Source organism: Perna viridis, chromosome 10 (assembly GCF_037379345.1).
Source record: "Perna viridis isolate PV_CMFRI_1.1 ecotype Kerala chromosome 10, ASM3737934v1, whole genome shotgun sequence".
Classification (NCBI taxonomy): Eukaryota; Metazoa; Mollusca; class Bivalvia; order Mytilida; family Mytilidae; genus Perna; species Perna viridis.
The window spans coordinates 35,784,261-35,807,302 of record NC_142454.1 but is presented as its reverse complement, the minus strand read 5'-3'; the positions used below and the strand labels follow the sequence as shown (position 1 = coordinate 35,807,302).

Below are 23,042 nucleotides of genomic sequence, written 5' to 3'. Positions count from 1 at the left end.
CGAGATTTTAACTGAGTATGGGGAATAGAAGTATACAGTGTTGAAAAATCATAAGTTGTAATGCTATTATATTCAGATAATAGTCTTGAACTGATTGTCTCCAAAAGATCTTTCGAATTTTTCAGGATCCACATTGAATTAATACCACTACCGGAGTAACAAGTGTTGTGGTAGGATCGTAGACCCTCTTTGACAGTTGTGAGTATAGAAGTTAAAAGTTTTGAAAGAGGTTTGGTGGTACATTTTGCATAGGAATATCGGTTTGATATGGCGGTTACACTAAATCGGACCACACCAACAACTAGGAATATTGATTTGGCACTGCGATTAAACTAAATAAAACAGGATTACACCAACAACTATTAATATTAATTTTGTACTACGATTACACCAACCCGGACAACAAAAACAACTGGGAATATCGACAAACATAATCAGGATCAAACAAAACTATTTGCATTGGCGCGAAGCAGGTATTACTAAGATCTTTGACACATCAAAAAGCCCACTGCATTTACCAACATCTGGGACAAGACGTAAGGAACAGTTTCTGGACATGATGTGAAGTATATGTAAGTACATAGTTTATGATAACCGAAAAAAAAACGAATTCAAATATTGATATTTATATATATCAGTAGAGAGTCTGTATTTACAATGTCTTCACTTAAGCAATCATGCATATTTCGAATATAATGAAATACTCTGTCACTTTGACCCAAGGATCATCGACTTCATCCAAAATAAAATAAAATACAATGAAGTCAGATATCTTAAAACAAAAATAAAGATAAAATTTCGCAAATGTTAATTGTGTAATATGATCTCATTTGTAGTTATGTTTTAACCCGGTAATATTTGGGATTTTTTTCTGCCTGTTCGATGTCGTTAAAACTAAGTATTATTAAACCACTGTCTTGACAACCATTATGAATCAGTTTAGCAAGAATTTGGCATCTGCGTTGAAAGTGTAGTAGCTCTTCTCTTCTTCATAGAGGATAGCTCCGACACTCCAGCCTGTAATAAGTGTCAAAATTTATCCTGAATAAAAAGGAAACAATTACAATTCGTCTTATGATATTATAATTTATTGAATGGGTATTTCGAGAATATTAAATGCATAGTACCTACTACTACCTGAGGAAACATTGAAGGAAATAGGTGGTTTGAGGGTTTTAAATTAACAGCTTTCCGAATGAATAGTCGACAAACATTTATTATACTGAACCATAATGATGTCTTCATATTCCAGAAGCAAATTATGCGACGGTAATTGTTGAGCGTTGTCTGATCACATGGTATCGAATTGTTCAAGGATAAACCCTGAGAAAATCTAAATGTTGGAATAATTAGTAATTGTTACACTTGATTTACTAAAGAAAATAAGAACTTTCCATCGACTACTTAAATTTATAGGTGATGACGTAAATAATTGTATCGAAAGGTAAAACAAAATTTATTTATTTATTAAAAAGTAAATTATATTCCAACAATCACAACGTGTCTTGTATAAACCAGAATTTTCTCATCACCTCCCGTCTGACTTGCGCTGCGTCCTTTAGGTGGTTTTGTCTAGTATGTGATTTGTCATGCCATCGTTATATCTAAGATGTACCCCTTACTTTCTTCAATGATTTTCCATGGTTTAACACTGTTTCTTCTGTTTTATGTATATGTGTATATTTCTTCAAGCGGTATTAAGGATCACTTCTTGTTATTTTTCTCTTTCGATAGACAATCTACCCTACCAGTTCACCTGGTACGTGTCAAAGATTTCAATTTATACAGTCATATTATTCAGTTTAAGTGTAATCAAGAGAACCAAGGCTATAGAAGAAATCAAAATAATGTTATCCAGGGACAAAGACCAGACATGTAAAAGTGACACACAGAACAAAGAGTATAAACTAACATACATAGTTACAAAGTAAAACTAATATGCGAAAATATGTAGTAAGCTGTTCACAGTGATATGTCATCATATGTCATATATTAGCTCACAATGTATTGTAATTTTTAATTTTGATTGTTTGTTTTTATTGCCTTTGTGATTTTTTTCTGTTTTCTTTTGTTAAATGAACATTAATAGTAGATATCATTTAAAACGGGGTATGTTTTTAAAAAGAAATATACACTTTAATTAAACGAGCTATAAAACACACATATATGACTTTTCAGGCGGTTTCTAGCTAGACGTTATAATACATTAATCAGTAGTATGCCAACATGCTTCCTAAAAAAATACCACCTCGGTGGCGAAAAGGTAAAAATAAAAATAAGGCTCAGCGTGTTTGACTAGCGCAGAGCAGTATATGTTAGATTAATTAAACGTTCTAGTCATGAAATGCATGAAATATCGGTCATACGATGAAAAACCACACTCCATCAATCCTTTATAAACCACAACATACTACTTTAGATATTCAATAAAATCTTGTTTTGTCTGCAATGCTTTGTATAATTAAATTAATTGAACTTAAGACAATGGTTTGAAATAATTAGCTTTACTGTATGTTTTAGGTCTTTCTTATTACGTATGCGGTAGAAAATTAAGTTTGCAAGTAGGCTTATTTAATTTCCTCTCTATATATGAAGCTCGATATAACCAAAGATAGAAAGTATTGACGCAGCTTAAATAAACACATGATACACTGAAACTTTGTCGTCTACAATGTTCGTGGTTAGGAATAGTTTTAAATGGGCTTGAATGTTTAGTTTTGCTTTAAATGATAGCTGCCTTTTTCGAAGCAGAAATTGTGATGAACGATAAGCCTGGCCTAATAAGAAAATCACAGCCTAAGTATATATAAGGACATAAAGCCTTAATCAGCTTCAATTAATAACTGCTAGAACACTTTGTGGTTTCATGTATAACCGAAAACTGTTTTTAGATTACTGACATCCTTTTCAATGTATAATGATAATTATACTTTTTTGCATTATTCAACCACGATATCCATGTTATTTTTTTTTCACGGAAGAAAAAAAATGTTTGTGCTGGAAAAAACAAGTTACGGTTCTTGGGCTTTTTAAACATAAAATATTCAATGTTTTATTTAACTTAAGGTAGACGGTCATCGTGTCCTGATTACAACATTTATACTGCAATAGTTCTACTTGACAGTGAAAATGCACTGACCGTATATTAACAATTGATATACGGTCATTGACTGAATACAACTTTTATGTTGTGACTTCATAAACGTTGTATTGTTTCGAAGATGTCGTCCGCTTCGAATAAACAAAAAACGTCATTTTTCGTTAAAAATTTTGTTGCAGTATAAAGACGATAGTAGTGCACTGACTGGAAAAAAAACTTTGATATATGAATTCCGCACGAAGCGGTAAGAATACTCGACACAGCCTCGCATTTTCCCGCTGTTTAAGCCTCATCCGTATTTACTTTAGGTTTATATCAAGTCAAGGCACTCTTATTGTCTATTTCCGGAACATAATGAACTGGGTATTGAATGACACTTTATCGGATTTAAATGAGGGAACCAAACTACCAAATCTTATGCAGCCTTGTATCAGAGACTGTAATCTAATAACAGAAGTGCAGGCTAGAACAAAAGTCTGGAGATTCATTATCAGTCTCAGACACTCAATACCACAAGGCAAAATGTTAAAATTATCATTCTATTCATGTCACATTGTTCTAAGAATAGTTTCCTCTAATTTGCCTAATAGTAAGTCCCCTGACTTCATTAAACTTGTGAAACTAATTACCCAATTACATTCTGTTTAGCCCTTAATACTTCATTTTAAATATAGAAACAGTGTATGTGGACTAAACACAAGTTTAACACGTGTAGTTAAAACTGAAAACAAATCCTTACCGATTTTAACTCCGTTCAGCTTTCGCTTAGCAAATATATTTTCTGTATTCATATTGAACCCCAGTGCTTTGAGTAGTTTTGGTATGTAGAGTCCATTCTGGCAATCAAATGAAGCCCACTGTGCTGGGATGCTGAACTTGTTTTCGGCTTCCTTTAGAGTCTGTTGATAAGAAAAGACCACTTTTAAATTCTTAGTAAGATGAATTTATTTATTATGTATATATAACATATTTTTAAAACGCTGTCTAAACCACAAAAAAAAATCGACCAATCAGGCCCCGGGGCCACAAAAGTTAAAACATACTTAAGTCTGGGAATATTCTTAACTTCCATGGTAACTCAAATCAAAGAATTTGGAATTGATGACGTCACAAACAGTTAAGAATTTTCTCAGACTTAAGTTATTTTTTAAATTTTTGTGGCGCTTAGGACCAGGCCTTTTAAAATTTCAAACATTTGAGGGAATTCAGGGATTTGAGGTTATCTTCTGTCTGAGATTTGTTTATGATACCGGGTCCTGATCTTGAGTTTCAAAAGTATTTGTTATTTTGTATGTGTTTTGAAATTGAGTCGCTTATGAGTTATAATTCTACAGTTTATGGTCGAGAAAAACGATTTCCTAAATTATACAGACAACTTTGCTAGAAACAAACGAACGGAAAATACGACTTCAGCATACGGCCCATAATACCATGCATAACAGATTAATAAATATTTTATTAAAAAGAAATACATTATGTAAAAACTATGAATAAAATACAATTTGTTTTATGTTCAGTATAAGGGGAAATTATCAATGAAAATGTGTGTAACTCTTTTTAAACGCCCACTCTTAATACTTTCCAAGTATTCAAACTTTAAAATTAAACCATCATAATTAGGTGATTTGCTCAAATGTGAACTAACCTTTTGCCTCAATGAACTTCCTTGATCTTTATTCGAGTTCATTCATAAACCAAAGTTGTCTTAATAAAGCAATTTAATGTTCCAGTAGAGCGTGTTTTGAATTTCCTACTTGATTAAAAAATATTTACAATACAATAATTTTGACATGTTTAAAATGCTAAACTGAAACTTGTTTCAATAAAACACATCATTCGTGTTTATTGAGATGTCCGTTTGATTTTCTTTTTGAGTAAATAACGTTTAACCTGCCTTTTTATTACCTTTTTCAAGCAGCTTAACACCAGATAATACCGATAAGTTGGATAGTGTTCGTGTTGATTATTACAAAAACATACATGCATGAAAAAGTAATGTTATTGATATGCATAGGATATTTTAAATATCGGTTGACATGATTTACGCATCACGAATGGCTTTGAATATCATTGAGTTTGTACATTTACACCATTTCCCTTATTTCATATAATTATGATCTATTTGAAATAAAGATACATAAAGTTTATGCTTCCTTTGATTACGCAAAAGCATTCGAGAAAACAGGTACATGTTATTCAAATCAGTTCACAAACATAATAAACATCGCTATTTGTCTATTTACAACTTACCTATGGAAAGCAAGTAATAGTAAATATTTTGTTAAAATTTGTCATTATTTCTGCATGTGTTCATTTCTCAAAAAACAAACATACAGAAGACATCTAATAACCAATGGATGACATTTAATGACATTTAAATTCATTCCTAACACTGTAATATAACATATATTGAATTTGAAATAGAGCATCGAATCTTTATAAAATTGATCACAACTAATGCATTGTTTTGTATGGACACCATTTGCGTCACCTTTTTTTTAAATCTCTGACTGCATAAACAATATAAACAATTTGTCACTTTTCTTGTTTGTTCTGTTGTTCGTTTTTTTTTTTTTTTTTTTTGGTTAATGTTCTTGTTTGTTTTTTGTATTGTTTGTTTGTTTTTGTTTTTCGATTTTTTTTGCAACTACGTGTTGCTATGTCATGATTCACACACATTATGATGAAAAATGATAACATTGTAATAAAATGACGTTTTTGTTAACCTCGGGGATCAGATACTGTAATTGTGTATGGGTTAATCTATTCTACCAATAGAAAATTATATCCTTGTATCTTTTCTGGCAACGAAAACAAAACTTTTGTTATTAATTAATGTTCCGAGTATTTTTATTCCTTCCTATAGAACCGTGTATTCAAACCCTCAAGACAAAAAGAGAAAAGGAGAATTTATCTGTGGAACAATGTATGTTAAATCCTAAACCCATATCTTTACAATGTTTAAGTGAATACATATCATAACATTCACGACAATAAAAAAAATGGAAGTATGAAAAGATATATATTCTTGAAAATATTTTTCTTCATTCCGCTGGATTTTGAAATTCAGCTTAAGCTAAACTATCTTGTCAGAATAGCATTAATCAAGCAATTATTTTCGAATTGCTGAAGGAGCTAATATAAAAACTACATCTGAAATATATGATATGTTGATGTTACCTAAGCTTTGTTTGGTGAAGTCATTTAAGTGACTGTGCCTTTCTTCATATGTTACACAAACGTTTTACATATTAACGCACATCGCGGAATTACAAGTGTCAATTGACGATTTATGTAAAGGGCAACTTTGTGCTTTGTATTTCTGGTATGTATTTTTGTATTTGTATGTTTTTGTAGGAGGGAGGTTTTTTCTTTCTTTTTTTTTTTTTGTTTTGTTTTTGTTTTTTGTTTTTTGTTTGTTATTGAAACACTGTTAGATTGAATTTGTAAATAAAGATATGATTTAAAGATTATGTACCAGTTTGCAGTAGCCAGATGCCATGGAATACATATCAACAGGTCTCATCAAGTCACTATCTCCTAAAAGTCCAAGTTCATTTGCTGTCAAGTAGATAGATCCAAGAGCGAGGAAGTTCTCCCTGTGAACAGGTGGGCCATAGACAGAGCCAATAGTACATGGTTTTGGAGAACAGAGGAATTCGGGTATCTTTGGAAGATAGGTATCAATAATTCTCTCACATTCTGTGCCGTTGCTTCCTCCGAAAATCATGACATTTTTTCCATCAATAGTGATATTATGTGAGTCACCTTCAACCATAATTAAATCATGTTTAATGATATTCTCATCATGTTTTATTTCATGTTATTTTTATTGCATACAAATTAAACACAAAGTTTTCATCGAAAAGCACGAATGGCAATTATTAATGTTGTAAATTTTCAGGCGAGGCAGATGTTATAGTACCTATTTAAAGTTTGAAACGCTTAATTTAAGTAATTATCTCTGTGCTAGTCATAATTAGTTCGATAAAAACGACATAATGTAATCAAGGATTATCAAGTTATACTGATAGATATCTTTGGAATTATGTTGTCACTCCTTTTTATAAGGGTTTACATAAATAAAGATAGGATATATAGATTTAATTACCTTTTAACATGCAAGGATTCGTGAGCACAACTGCTTGCATGTTTTGTCTGACAAGATACTCTTCAATGCGCATACCAATGGATTTCGCTCCGTATGACAGAAAACTATGTGCATATACGTCATACTCTCGTCCACCAATTATAACAGCTTGTTTCCCCGCGTAAATTGGCCTCTCGGGTATAAAAGCAATTTGCATTGAACCTCCGCCAACCTCAACCATACCGATAGTATCTTGAGGAGATCTAAAATACAATATTATTTTGGTCTTTACCAGAAAATATTCAAATATTCATTTTTTTACATACTCTGAATGTAAAGGTTAACCGGAAGTAAAATAGTGAAATTCGATTCCTACGTGTTTATGAAAAACAACCATGGTTTCCCATATGTCACATATCAATCTAAGGAAATTCGTCCTATTTTACCAAATAAGGCCTTTTATTGCTAGAACGGCAAGCAAGCAAACTGTTAGAAATAGAAACCGCAGGTGTTTAAGTACTTTGTGAGTCATCTTTTTTATATCGTTGATTTGTTTTTGTGTAAAGGTTTCATTTTGATTTATAATAACTGACGGATATCACACGAATACATCTCTTACTTCACGACAGATACCAAACGAAGACATATCTGGCTACACGACAGATACAGCTCTTATAGGGGTAACTTTCCAACCATATTCATTCCCTATTGCTCCGTCCCAAATTCCATATTACCCGTCGCTCCATTCTCTTTTCTCCATTTCCCATTCAACCAATACACGGATTATGCATGATAGAAATCAAGTTATCATTATCATTTATCGGATTATATATTTTGAATTTATCATTCAAGTAAAAAACTTATAAACTCCCTTACACTATCCCAATTACCCCAGTGCTCAATAGCACATACCCCAGTGCCGCTTACCACATACCCATTAGATGGGAGGTTTAACCCATATTAGTATCACACAAATAAATTGCATGTTACATATTACTTGACTGCATTTTTGCAGTATTCAGTCTTTGGATAGCACATATTGTAATTATTAATGCAAGATGTTGTATTTCTATAATCTTAAAAACTGTTACACGATCTTCCAATCAAGAAAATGAAGCTATGTTCTGAATTGCACTAAAATCCTACTCTAGTGGCAGGCTAGTGTCTCACAAGAATAAGAAATATTCATAAGATGTCTCCGTTTTTAATTAATTTTACGTCAATTCTGTTCAATCATTGATGATGAAATCCTTGTATTCTATTCTCTTTTTGTCAGTTCCTGACAGGGACAGTCAATTTTTTTTTACATTTGACGTAGTAGATCAAAAGCCACATAGAGTTGATATAAGTATATAATATAGTGTTTGCGAGTTTCGAACATATCCGGACAGTAGAAATGATTCGTTAAAATTGATATTTCTAGGCTCATCTGAATGACATTAATTTCGATTCGATGTGAAATCATTTGTTTTTGTCACTTTCTTCTTGTATTTCATAGATTGGGGATATTCTTTTGTTTGTTATGAAAACCAGAGATGTTATATATTGGTAGACAAAATAAAATAACCAAAAAAGGCCAATTCTGTGTTAAGGGCATTCATAATACTCCAATATTTTAGTGTTATATGTTTTTATATGTTTCTTTGCGGAATTTTATGTTAATTTGTCTTACTTGATTTTGTGGCATAATATTATTGGTTGCTTTGTTTTGAACTCGCACTAATAAACTCTGTGAAATAGTTAATAAAACCGTATAGCGTTAAGTCTTTTTCTACCGCGTTCAAAATGCAAAATATATCTTTCTCTCAATCATAGAACCATCTGCGTCATTCTTCAATACTTACTTAGAAACATCAAACATGTTATAGAGATAATTGATGGAAATCCAGGCAAATAAGGCCTCTTCCTCTCCACTCAGTATTCTGGCATAGCCGTCCAAGTATTTAAATGGATTGATGCTTCGATTTGACATGACTGCAATTACTTCCTTCAGAATGCTATCGGTGCTATCCTCATCAAGAAACCGTAAACCTGCAAGGCATTCGTAATCATTGCTATCTATACTTGTGGTTTATAGTTATAATTTGTCTTTCTAGAATGCTTTGACTAAAAGAATTAGTGTAGACGACGAGAATTAACAGCAAAAACATTGTTTCAGGGGAAATTAGTTAAGCCTCACAGGCAGTCAAAACATCAAACCCCTATCTTCTTTTTATAATTGAAATTGGCTTGATTATTGTGATTATAAATAGATATAGTTTTTAGCAAAAGTAATCTCAAGCATGTCAGGCAACTTAAGTTTGACAAATTGAATTTTGTATGACATTTTCATTCATTTCTCTTATTACTTTTATCACGTCTTTCCCTAATATTTTGCACTGTTACAATAAAAGATCTCGACATGTTGAAATTTACAACCTTGTTATTTGAAACGGTTTGGTTTACTATAAGCTGTGTTGTCAAATAACTTATATGAGATAAAACAAGATGAAAGGGCATAGTTTTAGAAATGTACCGTAACAAGCAGCCAGACAAATTTGCAATAGGAAATTGAATATTTCTAACTCATGCAGGGCGTATCACGGAGGACTATAAGAGGAATTAAATCATCATAAAAGTTTCACTTGTCGCAATATGAATCATCCTTTGTATGTATTGATCAAATCCATATTTAAAATATGAAATCTGAAAAATCATTCAAATAATAAAAAAATGGGTACATAACGCAAAATATCATACTAGTTTTTTTTCACTCAAAACAATTTGTTGTAGCAATGTATAAATAGAACCAAAATTTATGTTTGAATCAATCCTACTTTATTAAGCAATTTGAAATTTTTAAAGTAAAGTGTACCATGATATGGAATTACATTTTCGAGGCTCTTCTTTATTTAGTGATTTTAATATAATGTATTTATTTACTTACCAGCAGTGGCCATTAAATAAACAGGGGTTCTGTCATGGAGTTCTTCTGGAATCAGTTCTTGTAACAAGTTAAGAATTTCACGTAGGTAAGGTCTGATCATATGAATATCTTTGATGAAACTACCTAGAGCAGGTTTGAACTTTTTGTAAATGACTTCTTCAAATTTTGGCAAGTCTGATTCAACAGTCTTAGGGACCCATCGGTACAAATGAACTTTGGTACTTGTGCTTCCAGCGTCAAGGATCGCACCGTATTGATGCTGTCCCAAAGGGTGTGCTTTACTGAGTGATGGCATAACATATAGCAATAAGCAAAGTATTCCACGTCTTTCCATTTTCTAAAAGATTACAAAACTGACATTCCAGCGAAAAGTATAATAATAAGATGTCTTATTAATAAAATTGTAATAACAGATTGATATGGTAGAAAAATTAGCATGGAATGTTTAACAATGAAATACCTAAATCGACTTTGAGAGCGAAATATTCCATACAGTACTTTGTAAAACTGTATTTGAAAAACGATAGAACCCAAGAATTACCAAATGAACAAGTCCTTTGCATTCTAATTGAATACTAAATCAGATAATGGAGGAAAGTTGTTTTAAGGTTTTCTGTGGCTATTGCATGGGTTTCGTATGATCAAATGAATAAACAATGTGTGATTTCAAAGAATATCATGTATCAAGCGTCAACAAAACTTTATAACGTTAGTAGCGTGCTTGTTGAATAAATACACTGTCCAAGATAAGTGTTTAGTTATTTGTGTTTGTTGATTATGTAGAAAAAAAAAATTTCTAAACATTGCATAGAATCATTAAATGTAAATTCAACATATCAAAGAAGTAAAACACGTCTGTATTCTTGCACCATACAATGTATTAAATATTGTATACTATACATTAATTGTAGTATTTTGATATTTTGATGTTGTTTTGTCTGTTCGTATTTGTTTTGATTTGATTTGTTTTTTGTTTTTTTGTTTTTTTTCTTTTTGTTTTGTTGTTGTTTTGGGGTGTTTTGTTTTGTTTTTGTTTTTGAAATAATCAAATGTTAGTGTATATCTTAACGTTAGAGATGTCCATTCCCTTTCCCTTTTGTCAGAATCTTCGGGTTTTTTCCTTTTAAATAATACTTCAAAACTCTTGAAGTTAGAACATGACTGGACGGTTAGAAAGGAGTTATCTAAACATGACGAACTATACGACGTTAAATGCATTGATTGAATAGAACAGTTGATACAACACCATACAAGAAGTGGGTCGTATTTTTGAACCCCCACCCCAAAATCTATACAATTTTGACCCCCCCCCGAAATCTATGCAAATTCCTTTTTAAAAAAAAACAAAAAAAGAAAAAAAAACAGTGTAGCTATTTCACAGGCGATCTTCCACCTCATGAAAGAAAAAAAATATCTAAATAATAAACCATCATTAGGTTTCTTAAGTTTTTGTATTGCCAAGTTCTCAAACACCAGTATTTATTTTTTTTTTAAAATGGAATCAAAATTTTCAAATGAAAGCACCTAAATTATTTACCTATTTTGTATTGTGTTCGGCTTATTCGTATTTTAAAGTTATCATGCTAAAATCTTTAATCCAAATAGACAAACATTTTTTTTAAATTTTTATCCGTGTAAGGTTCAGACAATACCAGGTGATGTTTATTCTATTCATTTCAGTATTACTCGAAAGAAAATTCTTTAATTTATCATTACTTTCTCAGTCCACTCTTTTGTAATAACAATGAAGTCAAGAAAAGTTTATTTCTGATTAGTTCAGGCTCATTCTCATTTAATGCTTTTTTATTGACTTTTAAACATGCTTCTCCGTTTATAACAACCATCCATTGCATACAACTTGTCGAATTCTGTCGATTTATAGGTTTGAAAATGAAATTCCTTTCACATCAAAATCGCTTTTTTGTATTTATGACGTGTAAACGTCTGGTAATTTCCTGATATTTAATATATAATGACTATATTAATTGGACAAAAGATGGTTTAAGTTACCGATGACATTTATTACGTAAAGATATTTCTTTAGTACTTTTATATTCGCTAAAGGGGTAAAATATTTTAAATAATCATTTAGAATTGTCTTAAGTATCATGATGCACTCTTCCAAAACTGTATTCAAGATCAAATTACAACTCTATTACAGAAATGAAAATCCAACTCGGGGGGACTCCATGTGAACATTTTGTTAAACAAAACCTAAATGTGGTCATAGGACAAACCCAAACATCAAAATTAAATTACAAAACGGACAATACAACTATAGTCATTCACCAAGTGGTGAAATAAGTAGTCTTTGTATAATGTGCAAGTCAAACTCAAAACTTCAACTCAAAAGAAAGAGAGAATCGCGTGACCATGATTTTTCAGCAGAGCGCGAATATGATATCTAAGTTAGACGTTCATAGTGAAATATAACCAGTGATAGTACACAATACATTATTATGTGGTGATCTATTCACATTCCAAATAGAAAAATACAGCCCTGGTACAGTTTGTTCTGTTAAAATGTTACTAATTCTTGACCTTGTGGTCAAAGTATTAAGTCAAAAGTCGCATATTGCGTGTGCGTGTCACCAATTCTTCAAAATATACCGATTATTTTATGGCTCTCCCAGCCAATTTGCTAGTGGTTAAGTTTGTTGTTTACTTCTTGTTTTTCGTATCTTAAGTTTATATACATGTAATTGTTTTTGTTGTTGTTTTAGGTTCTCTGCAATGTGTATGTAGACTTTGTTTCTGTTTCATGCCCATGTACTCAGATTAAGAAGTATTTGACCTGTCCATTTATGTTCTAGTCATGACCAAGAAAAAATCATCTTAATGGTACATGTACCTGCAAAGTGTAACACATTTTTACATTTTTTTAACCAAATCTTTCTTTCTATTAGTTTCTACATTCCTCTGCAAATCGGATGCATTTAACGAAATTTTTAGATTGCTAATGTGAACTTACATGATTTAATACTAACGCTTATCAAATGTTATAAAGAGTTATACTGAAGTATGAAAATAACCTAGAGATGTAGGTAAAAAGTATTTACTGGGGTTAGCTAGAGTAATCAATCGAAGCAAGGCTCAAGCGGAAATCAAAAGAATATACTCCCAGAGTAAAGACTAGACAGGGAAAATAGACACACACGGAAAAGAACATGAACTAACTTATATAACACGTAATAAGAGACAAAAGTGAAAGAGCAACCCGGACTCCACCAAAAACCGTGGTGCATGAACCAGGGCACCGCTACGGTAAGTGTCCACTTCTTTTCTAGAAAAAAAAAACCGCCGAGTTGCTCATAAACTGTCATGGGATACCGGAAGAAAAAAAAAAAGAAAAGTATGACACGGTGAACAAGTTGGTGCAGATGGATTCACGATTTAGGAGTTCGTAATAATGACCATAAAACTTCTTTGGTAATGACTTTGATCTTTCAGCAACATAACCCTGTTCCATAAGCCTAATTGAAAAAAATCTAGAACAAACAACCCGCGTAGTTTCGGCAAGCTCTGAAATCAGACACATATGATTTGCAATATGAAAAATCCATACGCAGGTTCGTAAGGGGTGTTTCCACAGATGAAAAGAAAGGACAATACGGAATAAAAAGTCATCGCGTATGTTGTATGGTTTGGTCATAAGTTTTTTTTCTTTCTCTCTTAAGTTTCAGTCAAGAGAAAAATGCTAAGTATTATATATCAAATATTTGTTAATTTTTAGAGTGAGTAAGCCTATTATAGCTACATCTATTTTTATATGTTTAAAGGTAAGGTCTTTTCTGCAATCCAGTGGGGTTGGCAAAACGAAAAAGAAAAAAATAATCATTGCATTACTACACAAAGTTTAAGTAAGGAGATCATATAATTCTAAAATGAGTTCAAGTATTTCTTCGTGCTTATTGTAAACTAAAGCATTGTCGCGTCGTCATTGCGCAAGTTACTTGGTAATGCACCAACAGATAATATTTCAGTGTCATTTTATCCATGAAATGCATGAACAAAAAAACCGAAATTCCAAATAGAAGAAAAAATCGGAGACCTCAGAATCTAACGACATGACGAGAAAACAAGAAACAGGAATGATAATCATATTCAATATCCAAAATACAATTACATAAAAAAACAATAGAGTACACAAATCATAAAGCACTCGCAATATGAATTCCCCCCAAAATAATTGTGTTTGTTTGTTGGGGTTTAACGCCCGAGCAGCAATATTTCAGCTATATTCAGGCGATGAACATGAAGTGGATGATAAATGAACATGAAATGATGATGAAATGGGACACAAGGATAATGGGGTCGACAAATTTTGAGTGCCATTGGAAATAGGGAGGTGGGTAGGGTCGGGCAATTTAGCCTCCTGTGGCGGAGCCCTATGATTCCTAGTCCGGGAGAATACCACAGTAGGGTTTTTAACGTGCGAGGAACGTGGGATCTTTCCCAACACGGTGCACCACTATGGTTTGCGGTCAAGTTTTCCGTATTATAGCCTGACAACCCCAGCATGTTACATACCAGGGGTACCCCATTCCACCACCTTGGGCACACAACCCAGTTGCTCCGTGGGCAGAGCGCCCTAGCCCCCGGCTAAGGTTCTGAGCACTATTTAGTCGCCTTTTACGACAAGCTTAGCGCTGCTGCAGGCCTATTCTTTTGACACCCGGACCTTTACAGGTCCCCCCAAAATAAAGCGGCATTTAAATCAAATATTCTGGAAGAATAAGCATGTCCTGTTCCATCAGCCGAGCTCGTCATATTGCGATTTTGTAAAAAATTGGGAAGAGTGATATCTATCTATACTTAGAGATTGTCGATACTTATTTAGCAGCGTAACGACGAGTTTAAAGCGGGCTTTAACATTCATATCGTAAATAAAGTGCTGAACACGCCATTTGAATTTTCTAAATTAATTAAAATAATTCAGAAAAAAAAACATTTATGCAATTCGTAATTCAGCGTACAGTAAATAAGTGTGATTGGTTACATTACTGCCATGTTTTAAGGTCATCACAGTGTGAAGTGAGACTGAAGAAAGATTTTGTTGTACTTTCCCTGCAAACTCTAAGAAAGGAAGACGTGCTTGCTTTAAAAACAAATTATTTTGACTATAATCCTAAACATTTTTTATACAATCTCAACAGTTTGAAAGAGGTAATAAAATCATATTAAACTCTTCAGTTTGAATCTTAAACAGTCCAAAAGATAGTAGTACCCAACTTATTGTAAACTGGTAGTACCCCACTTTGTGAAAACTGGTAGTACCCCACTTAGTGTAAACTGGTAGTACCCCACTTAGTGTAAACTGGTAGTACCCCACTTAGTGTAAACATATAAATTTTTGCGGTTGCTAATTTTTTGTGCGGATTTTGTCGAGTGAACATATTCACGGGTACCAATATTCTCGGTTTCAAAAAATGATTAGCATAATATAGTGTTCAAAATCAATTTCGCGGGTATCATTTTTCGCGATTTTCTTTCAACTGCGAAAATTAGTACGTTTACAGTATTCAACCTCCAATTCTTATTTTAGTAACTTAGAAGCTGGACATGAAATGAGAAACAAGTTAATTGCAATTTTGCAATATGTATTGAAGGTAGACAGATGCTAATACAAACAAAAAACTACCAGTTTCATAAGGAAAATGAAACAATTATAAATGTAGGATATGCATCCTTATATAATGGAGTTGTTATTTGCAATTAACAAAGAACGTCGTACCTTTGTTTTATATGATATTTCACGTCAATAGCATGCCTAGATATTTAATATTTAACATGGACAACTACGAATGCAATATTGTTATTAGGTTTTCTAGTCAACTTTTCTCAAATAATAGTTGTATTAAACAAGGGACTAAAGACTTGACGTAAACAAAAATTCCTAGAAAAAACTCTCAAAACACTTTTGTAATAAAATATATCACTAATGTATCAATCGGAATTGAACACTGTAATGCCAGGAAATTATTAATTCCAATGATTCAACCTTACATGTGCACTTTTTGCCATTAAAAGTGCTTTAACATTTTCTGAATTTTCAATCGGCAAATATCACAATCAATTAAAAAATGTGTCTTTTGGGGCTTTCAATCTAGGTAAATGCTTTAATATTTTTATTGCCGCTGTGAAAACAGTAACAAGAGATCAATAAACTTAACTTACCTTGTTTAATATGTGTGCTGTTTTGTTTTATATCGAAAAATGTTTTTGAAAGTCTTCTTCGAAATCGTCAAGTATCCACTGCAAGAAGGTAAAAAGCCTAATTATATCATCTAAACACTCTTTTAATACTCCGAAATTCTGTCCTCGGTGTTTCTACTCGATGATTTTGTTCGCTGCTCTAAATGGATAATAATTCAATACAATAATGAATAATTATGTGAAATTGGTTTCCATCACCGACAATCAAGCCTATAGGAAAAGCTATCAAGTGTAGAAGGCGGCGTTTACTTTCTATCTAGTTCTGTTTAATCAACTGGTAAAAATTCAAACCATTTTACACAAGTACCACGTCAAATTGGTTTTACCCTCGTAAAGCTTTAGGAGGACCTTATTAACCAACAAAGTGTAAACTTAATCATATAACATTATGCAGAGATTTCAATTTCCATTCTTAAGACAATTAAAGATAAGTTAAGTAGGCAATATAAAACTTTTGCTATATTACGTATGAAATGAATTGATCATTACCTTAAACAAGGCTACATAAACAGCATTGAATTAATCTCCAAAAAAAAAACAAATGAAAGTGTCTTTTTAGTTCTTTTGGAAGTTCAAAACAAAATATCGGAAACTTATTAAATAAAATTGATACAGGGAAGATATGTAAACGTACAGAAAGATCTGAAAAATTCCCAACGATGTTAGAACTGTCAAATTTGCGAAGTAAATTTTTGGTCGTTCCCTCCGCGGGACTCGAACTCGTACCTCTGTGACATCTATGGCAACACCGCCTGCACTAAGTCCTGAATTTTTTCAGACCCTTCTATAAGTTTACGTTATCTTTCCTGTATCAATTTGATCCGATGGAGCAGTGTAGCAAATAGAGTTGTCACATTCTGGGACGTTGTATAATATTGATTTGTTGTGACATGCATCATTAATTTTATCTTCTATCCTACATAATAACACCTAGATGAACTGTCCCGTACTACCATACATCGTGTACTAAGTTACAGCCCTAGATTAATCCTACGAGGAGGAATGACCCGGCCAGCAAAAGCTATATTTTATATATAGCCTAGCTGGCCGGGCGGTCTAGGGCGCTGGACTTTGTGCGGGCGATGTTGCCATAGATGTCACAGCGGTACGAGTTCGAGTCTCGCGGAGGGAAGACCAAAAATTTGCTTCGCAAATTTGAGTTCTAACATCGTTGGGAATTTTTCAGACCCTTCTATATATATATTTTTAGTCAACAATCACTCTTACTGGGTGATGGATCGTAAAAAACGTGCGAAACATAACAATAAATTAAATGAACGTCTAAATATGTTTTTAACATCACCAGAAGATGGTAAAATTTACATTGGATATTTCGGATAACTGATATCCTTCGGACAACTGGAGGATTCCAGTCAGTTTTCCGAAATATTCAATGTAAATTTTACCATCTTCTGGTGATGTTAAAAACATATTTACGATCCATCACCCCGTAAGAGTGATCGTTGACTTTTATTTAGACGATTAATATATATATATAATCAATATGAGGTTGCAAATTTGCGATGTGAATTTGGTCGCTCCCTCAGCGAGATTCGAACCCCTTCTCTTCTCTGACATCTATGGCAACACCGCCTGCACTTAGTCCAACACTCCAGACCACTCGGCCAACTAGGCTAAATAAAAATATAGCTTTCGTTAACCGAGTGATACTTCCTCGTAAGTAAATCTATAGCGCGAACATTAGTACATGATATAACTGAATAAGGCAACCTCAGATGGCATCGAGTAAGACAATAGAGGATCTGTAACAGTATACAAATACAGCCACACCAAGTATATAATACGTATAAGAAATCTAATGGGTGAGGCAACTCTGCCATCTTACTTGCTAGTACATAACTATGTAGAGACAAAGCATGCATGGCGAGGATCAGCATAGTATGTTAATACAAGGATGCATACATATATATAATCCAGTCTATACTACAACCAAATTCTAGAATCGATGCGAGCTTGCAAATTTGGCCAACTAGGTTAATTAAAAATATAGCTGTCATTAACCGAGTGATACTTCCTCGCAAGTAAATCTGGAGCGCGAACATTAGCACATGATGTAACTGAATAACACAACCTCAGATGGTATCGAGTAAGACAATAGAGGATATATATCATATATTATATACTTATTGCACAATAAAATGTATTAATTAACATTGTGACTGGCAAAACATTAAAAGAATATAAAGACCATGACCAAATATTTAAAAAGGTGTTTGTTCCTCTTTTTTTGATATTCATACCTAAGTTCAGGCACTTATTTAGGTTTTTGTTTGTTTTTGTTTGTTTGTTTGTTTTTTGTTTGTTTGTTTGTTTTGCTTTTTTGTGTTTCTTACTCTAAGGCTTGACGTTTTGTTTATGTTGCATTTGTGACTTTAAGTTTTGCCATTAGGTCGTATTCTTATTCCTATTGTCTAAGGTTTGCTATATCACGGTCAACAAATAATACAAATAAAAATATCTATGCAAACGGCAAACAAATGTGTTTTTTAAGTGTTTTTTAATATCATAATACATTTTCTGATCGAGTAAGTAATTCTATTTTTCATCGAAATTATTCTGTTGAAGTATGTCTTGTCAATGTTACGCACCATTTTCAAACAAACACACTGACGCATTTATATTTCTGTTTCAAACATCACTGTGTTTACAATTTTAGTTACAAAGATACCGCTTTGTCAGTTTATTTTTCCCGGTCTCTTATTTAATCTCAAATAAGGTTAAAAGATGTACAAACATATCGTAAAATATCTGTTAATAAAATCGTTTTGAATTAAGGTTCATTTACCAAAATGTCAATAAACTGGGGGTTTCTTTGATGCTAAGGCATTAAAACGTAAAATCGGTTGATTATGACGCAATGTGTTGAGTTGCCTCCTTTTAATTCCCGGCGTACTGCTGAGTTTATTTCCAATACTATGATGTTATGGAGAAAAAGAGGGGAAATAAGTGTTTATAAACCTGATTAACAAGTTAATAAAGGCATTTTGACATTTACTCTTTTAAAATTCGAATGTAAGTCTTCAATGTTGCCATTTCGTAACTCGGTTTTCTCGTGAATTTCAAAACATAATTGCAGAAAAAATGTAATACTGAATAAGAGAACTGCATATGAATAATTTCAATACACAAAAACATGACATTTGGTTTTTTTTCTGAACCATGAATCACTCCTACCAGTGTCTGGATTTTATATAAACGGGTACTGAAAAGTTATGTTACTATCATTTTAAAATTATATTTCTTAAAAGTTTAAAATATAATGAGAAATACGTCAAAAAGAAAACAACCCAAGCGGGACGACAAATGTCAATTCAAGGTCACTTATGGGTCTTGAACGAATGATGATGAACCCTTCACACCACAGGGCAGGCTGCAGCTGAAATTAAAATATTATACACAGGTACAGCAGAATAGCTGCCCCATATACTCCAGCAACATAAAGTAAACTGAAAGTGAAAATTATACAATACATTTGCACAGGTCAGAAATTCCTTACTAGGGATAGACGCAAAAATGTGGCAGGTTAAAGTACTTTTGAGTGATCACTACACTCTCCTTCTTATATGGCCACTGTGAAATAAATATTACACAATTAAATACATCTAAAATCAGTTCAAAAAGGTCTGACTCCATTTTTAAAAAAGATTTAAAATACCTGATTAAACGTTACACAAATGCACAAACAAAGGACAACTAGCATTTAATTGAGATACAAGATTCCGACCAATATAAATGTACAAAAAGTTATGCCCTCACCGTCTGTAATGTCAATCCCAATTCTTCCCAAGCGGGGTTGGGAACCACAGTACATCACAAGTCATACAATAAGAACACGAATTAAGAATAAAAACCTTCTTTTGTGAATACAGGTTTTTGCTTTTCCATCACATCCAAAGTTTTCAATTATAAAAGGCTATTGCAGAACCTCGAGATTGAGGACTTCAAGGCTAAACCACCTGACTGTTCTTGCAAAAGCTCTCCATTCAAATATGGTCCTTCTGGTCACGTCGTTACAGGAGATTCGACCATTATCGAAAACGAATCTCTGCGTAATAACCTCTCTACGTGTCCCAAGTACCGTGAACCACGCTCCAAAAATTGGAATTATAACTTTAAAGTTCTTATGGATGCCGTCGAGGACTATGCAAGAAAATGGATAAAACGAGAACAAGAAGGCATTGATTCTCTGTCAGAGTGGTTAAAGGCCGTGAGGTCTTTAATTTTGAAATGAATGAAAGTTTTAAGTAGGTCAATGAGTGCAAAGGCTACATCAGTTTTCAAAGACCCCGATGTAGCAAAAACATTGTCTACTATACATGACAAATATGTTGTCGTACCAGAAGACAAAGCCTAAAACAACATTGTTTTTGTCTGCAAAACGTCTTATATCCAATGTTTATTATCAGAGGTAGACGTAGAAAATAATAGCAGTGATAAGACCTATACTGCTACCACTCTCTCCAAAGAAGAGATTGTGGAAAACCATAAATCTGTGCAATCCTCTTTTGGTCTCTCTACCAAGGACGATGATTGTGATTTACCGTCTATGTACTGGATTCCTAAACTTCACAAAAATCCATATAAACAACGTTTCATAGCTGGATCTGCAAAATGTACTACCAAACCTCTTTCAAAACTTTTAACTTCTTCTATACTCACAACTGTCAAAGAGGGTCTGCAGTCCTACCACAACACTTGTTACTCCCGTAGTGGTATTAATTCAATGTGGATCCTGAAAAATTCGAAAGATTTTTTAGAGACAATCAGTTCAAGACTATTATCTGAATATAATAGCATTAAAACCTAAGATTTTTCAACACTGTATACTTCTATTCCCCATACTCAGTTACAATCCCGACTTAAAAACATTATACATAGTTGTTTTTCCAAAAAAGATGGTACACCTAGATACAAATATATAGTTCTTGGTAGAGATTCCTCATACTTTGTAAGAAATAATTCCAAATCATCTTCCAAATATACAGAGGAAGATGTTTACAAAATGCTGGAATTTTTAATCGACAACATATTTGTCCAGTGTGGTGGACGTGTTTTTTTCGGCATTCCAATGGGAACAATTTGTGCTCCTTTACTTGCTGACCTATTCCTTCACTCTTATGAGGCTGACTTTATAGCTGATCTGATCAGAAAGAAAGAATATCGTTTGGCTAGATCCTTTAATCTCAGTTTCCGCTATATAGATGACGTATTATCTTTAAACAATCCCAATTTCGGGGATTTGATACATCTACCCAAAAGAACTTGAGATAAAGGATACTACAGACACTGTGAAGTCAGCCTCATATCTTGATCTACACTTAGAAATCGCTGGTACCTTTACGACAAACATGATGACTTTTCATTCAGAATTGTCAACTTTCCTTTCATCTGTGGCAGCATCCCTTCGGCTCCTGCGTATGGAGTGTTCACATCACAACTCATACGTTATGCCAGAGCTTGCCGAAACTACGCAGATTTTTTGTATCGCGCTAGAACTAACAAATAGGCTTCTAGAACAGAGTTACGTTGCTACAAGATTGAAGTCATCACTACAGACGTTTTATGGTCGTCATCATGAACTCGTGGATCGTTATGGTGTATCCATCAGCACCATGAAAACTGATTTATTCAACGGGTCATAGTTTTCCTTTCCTCGTTTGTCTACCCCGGACTTAACTTTTTATGAGCAACTCGGCGGGTGTTTCTAGAAAAGCAGTGGACGCTTACCCTACCGTTGCACCTGGTCCATGCTCCTAGTTTTTAGTGGAGTCCGAGTTGCTCATTTACTTTTGTTACTTTGCATGTATGATTTTAGTTACTTTATGTTCTTTGTTGTGTATGTCTGTTTTCCATGTCTGGTCTTTGTCCCTGGAATACATTCTTTTGATTACGCTATAACCTTGGTTCCCTTGATTACTCTTTCCTTTATCTGTGCGTACATGCTTAGTTCTTTGTTGTTCTGGTGATCCTAACGATGTTTCCATTAAGGGTTCTCAATCTACATTCTATATCAAGATTTAGTTATCACAGTCACGTGTTAAGAAGTAGAAAAAATGAACCAAAGAAATTCTACTTTTCCTCCATTCCGGGACATCACTTGTTCACACAATTTATTGATTAACTCGTATCAAAGGAAGGATCAAAGTTTTAAGTAACACTCCACATAAGGATCATGCAAAATTTGATTCATGGTCGGGAAGCCTACATATTTTTATTTTTTAATAGTTTGTTTAAAATGTCACAGTAAACAGAAAGTAACATGTGGTTTTTCATATAACCCATGTTCATAGAAGATAAAAATTATATAGAATGCACTGTAGATTTCAAAATTAAGGGAGATAACTCTGTAAATGACACTCAAATACAATAGAATCTATTGGATTTTCAATGTTGATTATCTCCTAGAGCAGGCAGATATGAATGAATAAATACACATCTCACAATATGGACCCATAAAACAACTTAATTAAACAATAAAACTATGTAGCCTTTTTGGGGGTGTATTACATTCTTCAGATTTTGCATGATTCTTACAAAGACAGCTACTTAATATTGAAATGTACACGAAAAAAGAATTTGTTTATCGGTATGTGTTTCCTTTCTTCAGATTACTCCATGTAGTAGAAATTGTATATCAAGTCATTTGCATAGAAGGACTTTACAAAAAAAGGATATATTTGATATAATTC

At 33.0% G+C, this 23,042-nt stretch overlaps 1 protein-coding gene across 1 annotated transcript; it reads right to left on the bottom strand.

Annotated features, from left to right (window-relative positions):
• Positions 1 to 610: 610 nt before the first annotated feature.
• On the bottom strand, positions 611 to 16,632 carry LOC148605591 (ectonucleoside triphosphate diphosphohydrolase 1-like). The gene is made up of 7 exons (XM_088550403.1): positions 16,294 to 16,632; positions 10,117 to 10,453; positions 9,035 to 9,221; positions 7,212 to 7,453; positions 6,579 to 6,868; positions 3,840 to 3,999; positions 611 to 1,017 (listed from the first exon to the last, which is right to left on the bottom strand). The coding sequence occupies exons 2-7, from the start codon at positions 10,448 to 10,450 to the stop codon at positions 935 to 937; spliced, it is 1,296 nt and encodes a 431-aa protein (XP_088406529.1). The 5' UTR covers positions 10,451 to 10,453; positions 16,294 to 16,632; the 3' UTR covers positions 611 to 934.
• Between the last annotated feature and the right edge of the window lie 6,410 nt (positions 16,633 to 23,042).